At 40.0% G+C, this 15898-nt stretch overlaps 1 protein-coding gene across 11 annotated transcripts in view; it reads left to right on the top strand.

Moving 5' to 3' along the window:
- Nucleotides 1–15898, top strand: part of IQSEC1 (IQ motif and Sec7 domain ArfGEF 1) — an 816093-nt gene that overhangs the window by 669569 nt on the left and 130626 nt on the right. The window contains exon 1 of one of the 11 annotated variants that reach the window (XM_069736802.1): nucleotides 3231–3359. The exons of the other annotated variants lie outside the window; for them this stretch is intronic. Within the exon in view, the coding sequence (XP_069592903.1) occupies nucleotides 3307–3359 (53 nt within the window). The 5' untranslated portion in view covers nucleotides 3231–3306. Of the gene's footprint in view, nucleotides 1–3230; nucleotides 3360–15898 lie in introns of those variants that run through there. 11 annotated transcript variants of the gene reach the window in all.

Raw genomic sequence — 15898 nt, 5'->3', positions numbered from 1 at the left:
AAGTGGGTTTTCATGTGAAGGGTCAGCTAATCTATGCAAAGGCAAAAATCGATGACGATATTCTAGTTAAAGGGAATCTGTCACCAGGTCTGTGATGCCTCAGTAAAGAGCATTACAAAGTAATTGCAGAGATGTTGATTCCAGCAATATATCCCTTACTGAGATTTTTGCAGTAGTTTGCATATTATCACTGGTCTGTCTGCTGCAGCTTTGCTAGTCTTCTCAGTGATGAGCTCAATGTTAGTCATTGATAGACAGCTTTGTGTCGATGCACAGTTTGGGCAGAAGGCTTTCAATCAATTCCAGAGGAGAGGTTAGAGAGCACGGCATCACTGTGAGGACAAGTAGGTATAACTGTGATATTATCAAATCTACAGCAAGCAGCCCAGTAAGTGACACATCGCTGGCATAAGTTCCTCAGTCCTTATTTATGGCCGCCATGAGTCTGGAAAGCATACAGCTGCTGCTGAGAGATTCAATTTAACTGCAAAACTATAATGTGTCTCTCATGGCAAAGATATATTTTGCATTTATGCAAATCTTAAAGGGAACCTGTCAACTGATACATGCTGCCCAAAGCGTAGGCGGCCTGTATCAGCCCCTGGATGTACGATCATGGCCATGTATGTTTGTCTCTGACTGAAATAGCTGCCAGGGACTGATACATCGTCCACGGTTTGGGCTGCATGTATCGGCTGACAGGTTCCCTTTAAAGGGGTTGTACCAGGAAAGGTGATAAATGTCCGATTGCTTGATCTTACTGCCGGGACCCACCAGACCCGTCACCAGTCCCCTGTGTGAATGGAGCAGTAGTAATCACGTGTGACCACTGCACCGTTCACTGTCTACTAGCATGGTGGTCGCATGTGCTCACTACTGACTGCTCCATTCACACCTTGGGCCCCCATTTTTGGGATCAATAAGGCCCTGTGCATACGTTGACTATTTTGGTGAGTTTTTGACTGCGGAATTTCTCCACCTATTTAAATTAGTTTACTTGCAGTTTTCTATTGCGTTTTTTTTACTCTGCGCTTTTTGTCTCTTGTTGCTGTGTCATGATTTAAATAAAGCTGCTTTGTTTTTGATAGTTTTTGATATTTGCATTTCACAAAAATGTATTGATAGACCTAGGTGCGGATGAAATGCATTTTTGATGCCATGTACATTTTTTTACTTGTATAATTTCTGCACCTAATGCAAGTCTAAGGGGAAAATCCGCTCAGAAAACTGCATGCAATGGAGTCTGCCGTGAAATTTTTGCATGTTTTCATAAAAACAGAAGTTATAGAAAAATATAGTAAAGAAGACCCATCAAATTCAATGTTTTATGAAAGTATGCTGTCATCTGAACTTCCACAATGCATCCCTGTGCAGTAAACTTCAATGGGAGCTGAGCTGCAGTACCCGAGAATGGCCACTACAGGGTGAGTGGTGCTGTGGGGCACCTGCGCTATACATACGGAATCTGCAGTCAGCTGATCAGTGCGCGTGCCGGATATCGTACACCCACCGATCTGAGAATGATGACCAATTTTAACGATTAGTCTTCAGTATCTAAGTTCTGGACAACAGCTTAAAACTTTATAAAAGACTGAGAAATATCATGTAAGTGTTTACAAAGTAGGGCCTCGTTCAGATTTGGCAATTTTTGGAGTCTGCATTCCAGATGTAACACTGGAACCAACTTCATATAACTAAAAAGCAATGCAAATGTTATATAAAATTATGAAAACCGGAAATCATTATATAGAATTACAGCAAGCATCTTTTATGGATCTAAGACTGACTTCTTCCTAAACTTATTGGTGTCTTGCAGAGGTAACATTACATTGGTGCCCAGGAGCTTCAGTTTATACCTCTGGGTTAATGAATATGATGGCAAAACTGCTACACAGACAAACTACGGCTACAATGCTGAGTTCTACCATTCAGAGTATGTAGAAACCTGAGTGAAGAACCCTCCGGCCACTGCAATGGCAGCTATTAGTGAGCGTCGCCAGCATCTGTTACCTCTGTAGGTGACTGGTGCAGCAGAGAAACAGCTGAACTAAATAATAAGCGGGTTATCTCATCAGGACGCATCTTGTTCTTTTGGACTATTAGTCACCTGGAGAACAATATGGATCTAAGGGGCCCAGCGCTATACTACACTGTGCGCGTACTACATGTAATTGCTGCCAATATCAATTGGATAACAGGTGATGATTATCAGACCGGTTCCAATAATGATAATGGTTGCAATGTTCAAAGTGTACAAAACCTGTAGAAAAATATAGTCATAATGTTCTCATCCCTCACAGTACTCTACCAGCACTCTAGGTGCTGGAACATGCATTCTTAGTGCCCATATGTAACACCTTGACTGCTTGTACAAAGTTTAACAGACAGGAGATCAGGAGCTGAGCGATAAACATAAATCCTGTGCTTACTTCTTATATCTGTCTCTGCCAACATTTTTAAAGTCCCAGACACCCTCTTTAATGGGCAGTAGACAACAAGTTACACAGAAGGGAGACACCTAGTGGCCAGGAATTTGTAGCGATCTGTTTGAAGGACAGACAACATTAAAGTCATTTGGAAATTGTGTACTTATCACATTATCTACCAAATAAGATCAAGATAAGTACAGTGACCATCTAAATGAGCCCTTAATTGAATTATTCCCACAACTCATGGATTTGAATGCAATAAAAATTGCAGCTAAAAAAAATGGTCTCCTAGCTTCTCTCAAGGAAGATGGACGATAATCCGCCATAGCCTAGATTAGATATGGACTGGTCTTCTCCGAGATGGTTTTTGGAGAGGTTCCGTGTGTTTAGTGCATACCGTATATGATGGGTAAAGGCTGTCGCTAACAATATCTCATCAGAAGTCTTGGAGATGGTCATAAGTGGTCAGAATGTTGGCATTGGGGGAGAAGAAACAGGTCTCATACGAGGAGCTAAATCCACACTTCTCTGCTTTTGCCTGTGTGGTTTATTCCAATTTGTTTTTCTGTCCGGTGCACTTTTCATGCAACACTGAGGACATTGATTGGTGTTGTTTAACAGTCGATATTCATTCAACATCAGCCGGAAAAAGATGATATAGTACGCTGCGGGTCTCGCCCGCGCTCTACTTTTTTTTTTTAATTATTATTAGTGCAAAACTCCTATTTACTGAAATGAAGAAAAAAAGTCATCTGACGTTTTGGGAGGCTTGTTGACTCTGGGCAGAAAACATTTGGTGTCAGCAGATGTGAGGAATTCCCGCAGCTCGCAGCACAGATTATACACACAAAGGGACTCCGCTTCATACAGATGACCAATGCAAAGTGGTGGAAAACCAGAATGGAGAAATCGGAGGTCACCGGAGCACAGGTGAGAGAATGCCACCAAAGGTAGTAGGACGTATCAGGGGAGGGCGCGACGGGCATGTGCCATGGGAGCTGACTGCTCCAACCAGCCGCTCTACTTTGGCCAGAACGGACACTAGGGGGATAATGGTTCTCACTACTTATAGAGACCTATTTACAAAAAAAGCTTTATAGGAACCGAAACCAATGCAAATAAGCTTTCTTTAAGAAAGGAGAAAACTCATCCCAGCAAAGCCACGGGCTCATTCGCCAGGAAGAAAGAGGCATCTGTAGACAGTTGTGGTGTCAATACAGAGCAAGGCGGATTTTATTATAAGCATTGTCAGTACAGAGCTGAATATTGGGAGATAGGCTGATTTTAGTATATGGTGCTGTATCTGTGTGCATAATAAGTAGGCTGATTTTAGTATATGGTACAGTATCCGTGTGCCTAATATTTAGGCTGATTTTAGTATATGGTACTGTATCCGTGTGCCTAATATTTAGGCTGATTTTAGTATATGGTGCTGTATCTGTGTAAATAATAAGTAGGCTGATTTTAGTATATGGTGCTGTATCTGTGTGCCTAATATTTAGGCTGATTTTAGTATGTGGTACTGTATCCGTGTGCCTAATATTTAGGCTGATTTTAGTATATGGTGCTGTATCTGTGTGCCTAATATTTAGGCTGATTTTAGTATGTGGTATTGTGTCTGTGTGCCTAATAAGTAGGCTGATTTTAGTATATGGTTATGTGTCTGTGTGCCTAATAATTAGGCTGATTTTAGTATATGGTGCTGTATCTGTGTGCCTAATAATTAGGCTGATTTTAGTATGTGGTACTGTATCTGTGTGCATAATAAGTAGGCTGATTTTAGTATGTGGTACTGTATCTGTGTGCATAATAAGTAGGCTGATTTTAGTATATGGTATTGTATCTGTGTGCCTAATAATTAGGCTGATTTTAGTATATGGTACTGTATCTGTGTGCATAATAAGTAGGCTGATTTTAGTATATGGTGCTGTATCCGTGTGCCTAATATTTAGGCTGATTTTAGTATGTGGTATTGTGTCTGTGTGCCTAATAAGTAGGCTGATTTTAGTATATGGTTATGTGTCTGTGTGCCTAATAATTAGGCTGATTTTAGTATATGGTGCTGTATCTGTGTGCCTAATAATTAGGCTGATTTTAGTATGTGGTACTGTATCTGTGTGCATAATAAGTAGGCTGATTTTAGTATGTGGTACTGTATCTGTGTGCATAATAAGTAGGCTGATTTTAGTATATGGTATTGTATCTGTGTGCCTAATAATTAGGCTGATTTTAGTATATGGTACTGTACCCGTGTGCCTAATATTTAGGCTGATTTTAGTATGTGGTATTGTGTCTGTGTGCCTAATAAGTAGGCTGATTTTAGTATATGGTTATGTGTCTGTGTGCCTAATAATTAGGCTGATTTTAGTATGTGGTACTGTATCTGTGTGCATAATAATTAGGCTGATTTTAGTATGTGGTACTGTATCTGTGTGCATAATAAGTAGGCTGATTTTAGTATATGGTATTGTATCTGTGTGCCTAATAATTAGGCTGATTTTAGTATATGGTGCTGTATCTGTGTGCATAATAAGTAGGCTGATTTTAGTATATGGTGCTGTATCTGTGTGCCTAATAATTAGGCTGATTTTAGTATGTGGTACTGTATCTGTGTGCATAATAAGTAGGCTGATTTTAGTATGTGGTACTGTATCTGTGTGCATAATAAGTAGGCTGATTTTAGTATATGGTATTGTATCTGTGTGCCTAATAATTAGGCTGATTTTAGTATATGGTGCTGTATCTGTGTGCCTAATAATTAGGCTGATTTTAGTATGTGGTACTGTATCTGTGTGCATAATAAGTAGGCTGATTTTAGTATGTGGTATTGTGTCTGTGTGCCTAATAAGTAGGCTGATTTTAGTATATGGTACTGTATCTGTGTGCATAATAAGTAGGCTGATTTTAGTATATGGTGCTGTATCCGTGTGCCTAATATTTAGGCTGATTTTAGTATATGGTATTGTATCTGTGTGCCTAATAATTAGGCTGATTTTAGTATATGGTTATGTGTCTGTGTGCCTAATAAGTAGGCTGATTTTAGTATATGGTGCTGTATCTGTGTGCCTAATAATTAGGCTGATTTTAGTATGTGGTACTGTATCTGTGTGCATAATAAGTAGGCTGATTTTAGTATGTGGTACTGTATCTGTGTGCATAATAAGTAGGCTGATTTTAGTATATGGTATTGTATCTGTGTGCCTAATAATTAGGCTGATTTTAGTATATGGTGCTGTATCTGTGTGCCTAATAATTAGGCTGATTTTAGTATGTGGTACTGTATCTGTGTGCATAATAAGTAGGCTGATTTTAGTATGTGGTATTGTGTCTGTGTGCCTAATAAGTAGGCTGATTTTAGTATATGGTACTGTATCTGTGTGCATAATAAGTAGGCTGATTTTAGTATATGGTGCTGTATCCGTGTGCCTAATATTTAGGCTGATTTTAGTATGTGGTATTGTGTCTGTGTGCCTAATAAGTAGGCTGATTTTAGTATATGGTTATGTGTCTGTGTGCCTAATAATTAGGCTGATTTTAGTATATGGTGCTGTATCTGTGTGCCTAATAATTAGGCTGATTTTAGTATGTGGTACTGTATCTGTGTGCATAATAAGTAGGCTGATTTTAGTATGTGGTATTGTGTCTGTGTGCCTAATAATTAGGCTGATTTTAGTATGTGGTTCTGTGTCTGTGTGCCTAATAATTAGGCTGATTTTAGTATGTGGTACTGTATCTGTGTGCCTAATAATTAGTCTGATTTTAGAATATGGTGCTGTATCCATGTACGTAATAAGTAGGCTGATTTTAGTATATGGTGCTGTATCTGTGTGCATAATAAGTAGGCTGATTTTAGTATATGGTATTGTATCTGTGTGCCTAATAATTAGGCTGATTTTAGTATATGGTGCTGTACCCGTGTGCCTAATATTTAGGCTGATTTTAGTATGTGGTATTGTGTCTGTGTGCCTAATAAGTAGGCTGATTTTAGTATATGGTTATGTGTCTGTGTGCCTAATAATTAGGCTGATTTTAGTATATGGTGCTGTATCTGTGTGCCTAATAATTAGGCTGATTTTAGTATGTGGTACTGTATCTGTGTGCATAATAAGTAGGCTGATTTTAGTATGTGGTATTGTGTCTGTGTGCCTAATAATTAGGCTGATTTTAGTATGTGGTTCTGTGTCTGTGTGCCTAATAATTAGGCTGATTTTAGTATGTGGTACTGTATCTGTGTGCCTAATAATTAGGCTGATTTTAGTATATGGTACTGTATCTGTGTGCCTAATAATTACGGTAGTCTGATTTTAGTATATGGTGCTGTATCCATGTACGTAATAAGTAGGCTGATTTTAGTATATGATGCTGTATCTGTGTGCCTAATAATTAGGCTGATTTTAGTATATGGTACTGTATCTGTGTGCCTAATAATTAGGCTGATTTTAGTATGTGGTACTGTGTCTGTGTGCCTAATAAGTAGGCTGATTTTAGTATATGGTATTGTATATGTGTGCCTAATAATTAGGCTGATTTTAGTATATGGTGCTGTATCTGTGTGCCTAATAATTAGTCTGATTTTAGTATGTGGTACTGTGTCTGTGTGCATAATAAGTAGGCTGATTTTATTATATGGTACTGTATCTGTGTGCCTAATAATTAGTCTGATTTTAGTATATGGTGCTGTATCCATGTACGTAATAAGTAGGCTGATTTTAGTATATGGTGCTGTATCTGTGTGCTTAATAATTATGTTTATTTTAGTATATGGTACTGTATCTGTGTGCCTAATAATTAGGCTGATTTTAGTATATGGTGCTGTATCCATGTACTTAATAAGTAGGCTGATTTTAGTATATGGTGCTGTATCTGTGTGCCTAATAATTAGGCTGATTTTAGTATATGGTGCTGTATCTGTGTGCCTAATAATTAGGCTGATTTTAGTATATGGTGCTGTATCTGTGTGCCTAATAAGTAGGCTGATTTTAGTATATGGTATTGTATCTGTGTGCCTAATAATTAGTCTGATTTTAGTATGTGGTGCTGTATCCATATACGTAATAAGTAGGCTGATTTTAGTATATGGTACTGTATCTGTGTGCTTAATAATTATGTTTATTTTAGTATATGGTACTGTATCTGTGTGCCTAATAATTAGGCTGATTTTAGTATATGGTGCTGTATCTGTGTGCCTAATAATTAGGCTGATTTTAGTATATGGTACTGTATCCATGTACGTAATAATTAGGCTGATTTTAGTATATGGTGCTGTATCTGTGTGCATAATAATTAGGCTGATTTTAGTATATGGTGCTGTATCTGTGTGCTTAATAATTATGTTGATTTTAGTATATGGTACAGTATCTGTGTGCATAATAAGTAGGCTGATTTTAGTATATGGTACTGTATCTGTGTGCCTAATAATTAGTCTGATTTTAGTATGTGATACTGTATCTGTGTGCATAATAATTAGTCTGATTTTAGTATATGGTGCTGTATCCATGTACGTAATAATTAGGCTGATTTTGGTATATGGTACTGTATCTGTGTGCATAATAATTAGGCTGATTTTAGCATGTGGTACTGTATCCGTGTGCATAATAATTAGGCTGATTTTAGCATGTGGTACTGTATCCGTGTGCATAATAATTAGGCTGATTTTAGTATATGGTACAGTATCTGTGTGCATAATAATTAGGCTGATTTTAGTATATGGTACTGTATCTGTGTGCATAATAAGTAGCCTAATTTTAGTATATGGTGCTGTATCTGTGTGCATAATAAGTAGGCTGATTTTAGTATATGGTACTGTATCTGTGTGCATAATAAGTAGGCTGATTTTAGTATATGGTACTGTATCTGTGTGCATAATAAGTAGGCTGATTTTAGTATATGGTACTGTATCTGTGTGCATAATAAGTAGGCTGATTTTAGTATATGGTACTGTATCTGTGTGCATAATAAGTAGGCTGATTTTAGTATATGGTGCTGTATCTGTGTGCATAATAAGTAGGCTGATTTTAGTATATGGTGCTGTATCTGTGTGCATAATAAGTAGGCTGATTTTAGTATATGGTACTGTATCTGTGTGCATAATAAGTAGGCTGATTTTAGTATATGGTACTGTATCTGTGTGCATAATAAGTAGGCTGATTTTAGTATATGGTGCTGTATCTGTGTGCATAATAAGTAGGCTGATTTTAGTATATGGTGCTGTATCTGTGTGCATAATAAGTAGGCTGATTTTAGTATATGGTACTGTATCTGTGTGCATAATAAGTAGGCTGATTTTAGTATATGGTGCTGTATCTGTGTGCATAATAAGTAGGCTGATTTTAGTATATGGTACTGTATCTGTGTGCATAATAAGTAGGCTGATTTTAGTATATGGTGCTGTATCTGTGTGCATAATAAGTAGGCTGATTTTAGTATATGGTGCTGTATCTGTGTGCATAATAAGTAGGCTGATTTTAGTATATGGTGCTGTATCTGTGTGCATAATAAGTAGGCTGATTTTAGTATATGGTGCTGTATCTGTGTGCATAATAAGTAGGCTGATTTTAGTATATGGTGCTGTATCTGTGTGCATAATAAGTAGGCTGATTTTAGTATATGGTGCTGTATCTGTGTGCATAATAAGTAGGCTGATTTTAGTATATGGTGCTGTATCTGTGTGCATAATAAGTAGGCTGATTTTAGTATATGGTGCTGTATCTGTGTGCATAATAAGTAGGCTGATTTTAGTATATGGTACTGTATCTGTGTGCATAATAAGTAGGCTGATTTTAGTATATGGTACTGTATCTGTGTGCATAATAAGTAGGCTGATTTTAGTATATGGTACTGTATCTGTGTGCATAATAAGTAGGCTGATTTTAGTATATGGTACTGTATCTGTGTGCATAATAAGTAGGCTGATTTTAGTATATGGTACTGTATCTGTGTGCATAATAAGTAGGCTGATTTTAGTATATGGTGCTGTATCTGTGTGCATAATAAGTAGGCTGATTTTAGTATATGGTGCTGTATCTGTGTGCATAATAAGTAGGCTGATTTTAGTATATGGTACTGTATCTGTGTGCATAATAAGTAGGCTGATTTTAGTATATGGTGCTGTATCTGTGTGCATAATAAGTAGGCTGATTTTAGGATATGGTACTGTATCTGTGTGCATAATAATTAGGCTGATTTTAGTATATGGTACTGTATCTGTGTGCATAATAAGTAGCCTAATTTTAGTATATGGTACTGTATCTGTGTGCATAATAAGTAGGCTGATTTTAGTATATATGGTACTGTATCCGTGTGCATAATAAGTAGGCTGATTTTAGTATATGGTACTGTATCCGTGTGCATAATAAGTAGGCTGATTTTAGTATATATGGTACTGTATCCGTGTGCATAATAAGTCGCTATCTAGATGGTCAGTCAGCGGAGGGCTTCCTGCATTACTCTGTATATGTAATATCTATTTGTAAGGTATAATAAGGGTCCATGCCTATAGTTATCTCTCTGGTCTAAATTGGTTTTGGTAGGCAGACTTTTTATGGAGAAGGCGATTGCTTAATTTCTAGTATTGTACATTTGTAGTTCCTCCTTGCGCTAATATTGAAGTAATCGCAGATGACAATGGTGACGTACTTTTTATGATGTCGACACACACCATAAAATACCTTTCCCTATTGTCAGGCAGAATTGTGTTTGTGTGTTACATCCTCCTACCAGACAAGCACAAGGCATTGTAAGGGAGAAATAATGTGTACTGTGCACGCTGTGAGAACAGCGCAGTAATGTTCCTCTCTTCTTACATATTTAATTATGACACAATGTTACACTGAATACACAGGCAGATAGAAACAGAAGACGCAGTGGAGGACTCCTGCAGAACTGGTGGAGGACTCCTGCAGAACCGGTGGAGGACTCCTGCAGAACCGGTGGAGGACTCCTGCAGAACCGGTGGAGGACTCCTGCAGAAGCTTCGGTTCAGGGTCACGTCTCCGCCAGGACTCTGACTGCACTCAGCACTTGTGTTCTGGATACCGCATAATTCTGTCCCAAATTCTCTCCCTGACTGTTGCTATTATAACAAATAGCAAAAAGAGTGCAGCGGGGGGGAGGGGGGGCAGGGTTCTCCTTGATGCTTGACCTCTGACTTGAGGACCATTTACAGGCACAAGTGACATCTGGAACAGCTCAACTACTCGGACTCTCCCTTGGAGCTATGTGCATCGATTGCTTATGTTTATGAAGGAGGATGTATGCATATCTAGTGAAGCCTCTCTAAAAGACCACCTCTTTCAGAAGACCCTTTTATCCAGACCAGATTTCAGTTCCATCTTCTTTAAAGAGGACCTGTCATCTGCCAAAAAGATGAGGTCTAAGGGGTGAAGTATCAGCAAGTTGGCATAGGGAGACTTATAGGTTGCAGTGCTCCTCTGGGAATTTTATAAATATCGGTGCATTGCATGGCCTATTAGTCTCCTTACTCTATTTTGGCACTCTCCCCAAATCGAAGCTTTACCCCTTAAAGCCCCATCAGAGGTCTCTCACAAAACCAAACAAGTTCTCTAGCTTTGCACTGATGAGAGGCAAAAACCCCGAAACACGTGTCTGTGCAAATTGAGTGTCTGATTTGGCTTCTTATCCTAAGTCATGTGGACAAGGCCCTTTAAAGGGTCAATGTTGACTTTTAGGATTGCTACATCAAATAGGCGGCGCTAGAGTTCCTCTCTGAAGAGGCTTGTTGCTTATTCCCTTAAAAATGTACTTATTTTCACCTGGTGTGAACGCCGCTGTTCTCCTGAATCTGGTATTGATTGCCTTATGTTCTTCAGCCTCTCTATTCCTGAGATATGGCTCTCTATACTTTATTGTCCATGTGGGCGTGATACTCAAGAAGATGCCTGCAGAAGACCACACCCACTTTGATAAAAAGACTTAATTTACATACAGGGATCGGGGGGTCATATCTCAGGAACAGAGAGACGCAAGAAGAAACAAAAAACAACGCCGGATTCAGGAGAACAGCGGCAATAGAAAAAAAATACATATTTATGGCAAGTGACAAGTCCTTTTTAAAAAGACCACTGATTAGATCACCACTATTTAAGGCAATTTTGGGTGGCAGATAGATAATGATGAGATACTTCTATCATTAAATTATTATTCGTAATGAAGGAATAAGTGTAAAATGAAAAGCAAAATGGGAGTTTATAAGATACAGGACATATTTATGCTGAGTAAATGTTTTCCTCGCACATCGCGCTGCTTGTTCCATAACTGGAAGCAGATCAACATCATATGATCCGGAATACAAATGATTTACCATGTAATTCTTGGCAGCGTTTTCAGTTTTGTCATAAAAATGCAAAATATTGAAGATCCTTCGGTAAAAACGTATCTGAATCTTCAAATTATGTCTTTGCCACTGAAGCTCCCACCTTGTTATCTGCAGGGTTTGCTGAGCATTGCAGTCCCCCATTATTGCCCCGCAGACAAGCAAAGGCTCTTTTATGACATTGGTCTCTTCCTGAAGATCCAACTCCTGCTTCCTTTTCCCTACATCCCTCCAAAATGATTTCTGCATTTATCATTGTTTTTTTCAATCTGTGTCCGTCTCATTGGCTGAGAGCTGCTGAGCGATGGACTGCAGCGCTCCTACATGTCCTGTTCAGTCGAATGCAAGTCACAGTATGGAATTTCTCAATCACTGGTTCAAAAAGTTACAATGAAAGTTCTATTGCACGCGTTGTGAACAAAATTCCTCCTTGGAATGCAATTATTATATCCATTTGTAGATTTTATCTCCATTAGAGGTTTCCGTAAGAAAAGCCAAAGACAGATGTGTTAGTAATACAGATATATGAAACGACTGAAGGGAATCCGTCAGCAGGTTTTCGATATGTTATTTGACAGAAGTATGATGTAGGGACAGAGACCCTGATTCCATCAATTGTGCCAAGGGTGGTGGAAGTATCCTGTGCTGCTGATTAAATGGCAAGCCACAGTGTGATTGAAGAATTGATGGTTTAATTGTCAACGCGTTTCGGAGCAGCTGTCTTTATCTAAAAGCGAGCAAATCCCATTTTACTCTATTCTTTCTAATGCGGATAAGACCCTGTTGGGCTTTTTGTCTTTCCAGCTTTTATATAAATACATGGTTGGACTAGGAGGCACAAGACACTGAGTGATAATCTCTTGCTCATAAAATACTGATTTTATTGAAACAGCAACACAAAGCCCAGAAAGTGATATATTGCTAAAATCAGGCTCTGCCCCTGCACTGTGCTGCTCTCAGAATACATAGAAAAACCTGCTGACAGATTCCCTTTAACATGTTGAAACTCGTCATTTTCCTTATTAATTATGATCTATTTAATTATAACTGTGAACATCTCCCGGGGGGTTTATGTAGACTAGGAAAAAATATTATTCATGGCTGTGTCTGTGATCCCTTCGATGTCATCAGACTACCAGACAAATGATTTTTCTACATTGATAAGGGTTTATATTGAGGAGGTTGTCGGAAATTTAACAAAGAAAACATAAAAAAAATAAAATCTGGTTGTGGACTGCCATTGGTCTCAACATTTACATGCCACATACATGTCAGCCCATGAATGATATCTGCAGTAATGGAATGTCCTGTGTTGCATAGCGCACCTATGCCCAAGGTAAGAAGATATGCCAGGGATGGGGAACACTCACAGCTAACCAATATTTACACCATAGTTCAGGGCATGCATTGCTAAAACCCGAGCTGCATGATTATTATGGCTCTTCTGTCTGTGTCCGCCCCTGAGCTGCATGATGATTATGGCTCTTCTGTCAGTGTCCGCCCCTGAGGTGCATGATTATTATGGCTCTTCTGTCTGGGTCCACCCCTGAGCTGCATAATTATTATGGCTTTTCTGCCTGTGTCCGCCCCTGAGGTGCATGATTATTATGGCTTTTCTGTCTGTGTCCGCCCCTGAGCTGCATGATGATTATGGCTCTTCTGTCAGTGTCCGCCCCTGAGGTGCATGATTATTATGGCTCTTCTGTCTGGGTCCACCCCTGAGATGCATGATTATTATGGCTTTTCTGCCTGTGTCCGCCCCTGAGCTGCATAATTATTATGGCTCTTCTATCTGTGTCAGCCCCTGAGCTGCATGATTATTATGGCTTTTCTGCCTGTGTCCGCCCCTGAGGTGCATGATTATTATGGCTCTTCTGTCTGTGTCCACCCCTGAGGTGCATGATTATTATGGCTCTTCTATCTGTGTCAGCCCCTGAGCTGCATGATTATTATGGCTTTTCTGCCTGTGTCCGCCCCTGAGCTGCATAATTATTATGGCTCTTCTGTCTGTGTCAGCCCCTGAGCTGCATGATTATTATGGCTTTTCTGCCTGTGTCCGCCCCTGAGGTGCATGATTATTATGGCTCTTCTGTCTGTGTCCACCCCTGAGGTGCATGATTATTATGGCTCTTCTATCTGTGTCAGCCCCTGAGCTGCATGATTGTTATGGCTTTTCTGCCTGTGTCCGCCCCTGAGGTGCATGATTATTATGGCTCTTCTGTCTGTGTCCACCCCTGAGGTGCATGATTATTATGGCTCTTCTATCTGTGTCAGCCCCTGAGCTGCATGATTATTATGGCTTTTCTGCCTGTGTCCGCCCCTGAGCTGCATAATTATTATGGCTCTTCTGTCTGTGTCCGCCCCTGAGCTGCATAATTATTATGGCTCTTCTGTCTGTGTCAGCCCCTGAGCTGCATGATTATTATGGCTTTTCTGCCTGTGTCCGCCCCTGAGGTGCATGATTATTATGGCTCTTCTGTCTGTGTCCACCCCTGAGGTGCATGATTATTATGGCTCTTCTATCTGTGTCAGCCCCTGAGCTGCATGATTATTATGGCTTTTCTGCCTGTGTCCGCCCCTGAGGTGCATGATTATTATGGCTCTTCTGTCTGTGTCCACCCCTGAGGTGCATGATTATTATGGCTCTTCTATCTGTGTCAGCCCCTGAGCTGCATGATTATTATGGCTTTTCTGCCTGTGTCCGCCCCTGAGCTGCATAATTATTATGGCTCTTCTGTCTGTGTCCGCCCCTGAGCTGCATAATTATTATGGCTCTTCTGTCTGTGTCAGCCCCTGAGCTGCATGATTATTATGGCTTTTCTGCCTGTGTCCGCCCCTGAGGTGCATGATTATTATGGCTCTTCTGTCTGTGTCCACCCCTGAGGTGCATGATTATTATGGCTCTTCTATCTGTGTCAGCCCCTGAGCTGCATGATTATTATGGCTTTTCTGCCTGTGTCCGCCCCTGAGCTGCATAATTATTATGGCTCTTCTGTCTGTGTCCGCCCCTGAGCTCCATGATTATTATGGCTCTTCTGTCTGTGTCAGCCCCTGAGCTGCATGATTATTATGGCTTTTCTGCCTGTGTCCGCCCCTGAGCTGCATAATTATTATGGCTCTTCTGTCTGTGTCTGCCCCTGAGCTGCATGATTATTATGGCTTTTCTGTCTGTGTCCGCCACTGAGCTGCATGATTATTATGGCTCTTCTGTCTGTGTCCGCCCCTGAGCTGCATGATTATTATGGCTTTTCTGCCTGTGTCAGCCCCTGAGCTGCATAATTATTATGGCTCTTCTGTCTGTGTGAGCCCCTGAGCTGCATGATTATTATGGCTCTTCTGTCTGTGTCTGCCCCTGAGCTGCATGATTATTATGGCTCTTCTGTCTGTATCCACCCCTGAGCTGCATGATGATTATGGCTCTTCTATCTGTGTCGGCCCCTGAGCTGCATGATTATTATGGCTCTTTTATCTGTGTCCGCCCCTGAGCTACATGATTATTATGGCTCCTCTGTCTGTATTCGCCCCTGAGCTGCATGATTATTATGGCTCTTCTGTCTGTGTCTGCCCCTGAGCTGCATGATTATTATGGCTCTTCTGTCTGTGTCCGCCCCTGAGGTGCATAATTATTATAACTGTTCTGCAGTCTATTAGTATGTGACGGGCAATCCTAAAATGTTATGTATAATATCTTGGGATGACATTAGCTTCAGGTTTGCCAACTGCCCAGATACTTGATGCTGTCTATCAATTTGGCCATCCTGATTAGGTATTTTCTTGGTTAATGCTGCAGTTATGCCAACATTCATGATCTCAGGTGGGAAAAGCTATGTAGGGGCATTTCATCAGTCATTGTTCTACAAGACACTAGAGACGTAACTGGGAGTGGCCCTTGGATAATAATGGTCATGGATCCCTTATGATCCATTGCATTTATAATACAAGATCTTGTTAACATTAAATGATAGAGTAGCATTTACCTTATTTACCTCTATGCGTTTTTTACGTTTCTCTGGACCCTGCATCCAACTCTGGACTTTTGAAGCCCCTTATGGCATTGCTATCTCTAACACCGAGTCTATCCCTGCTAGAGGCCGACAATCCCCCATATGAGTAGGCAGAACAGGCCCTTATAGGATCC

This window comes from Ranitomeya imitator, chromosome 8 (assembly GCF_032444005.1).
Source record: "Ranitomeya imitator isolate aRanImi1 chromosome 8, aRanImi1.pri, whole genome shotgun sequence".
Lineage (NCBI taxonomy): Eukaryota > Metazoa > Chordata > Amphibia > Anura > Dendrobatidae > Ranitomeya > Ranitomeya imitator.
The sequence above is the reverse complement of the archived record's forward strand: the minus strand, read 5'-3'. Positions and strand labels throughout refer to the sequence as shown.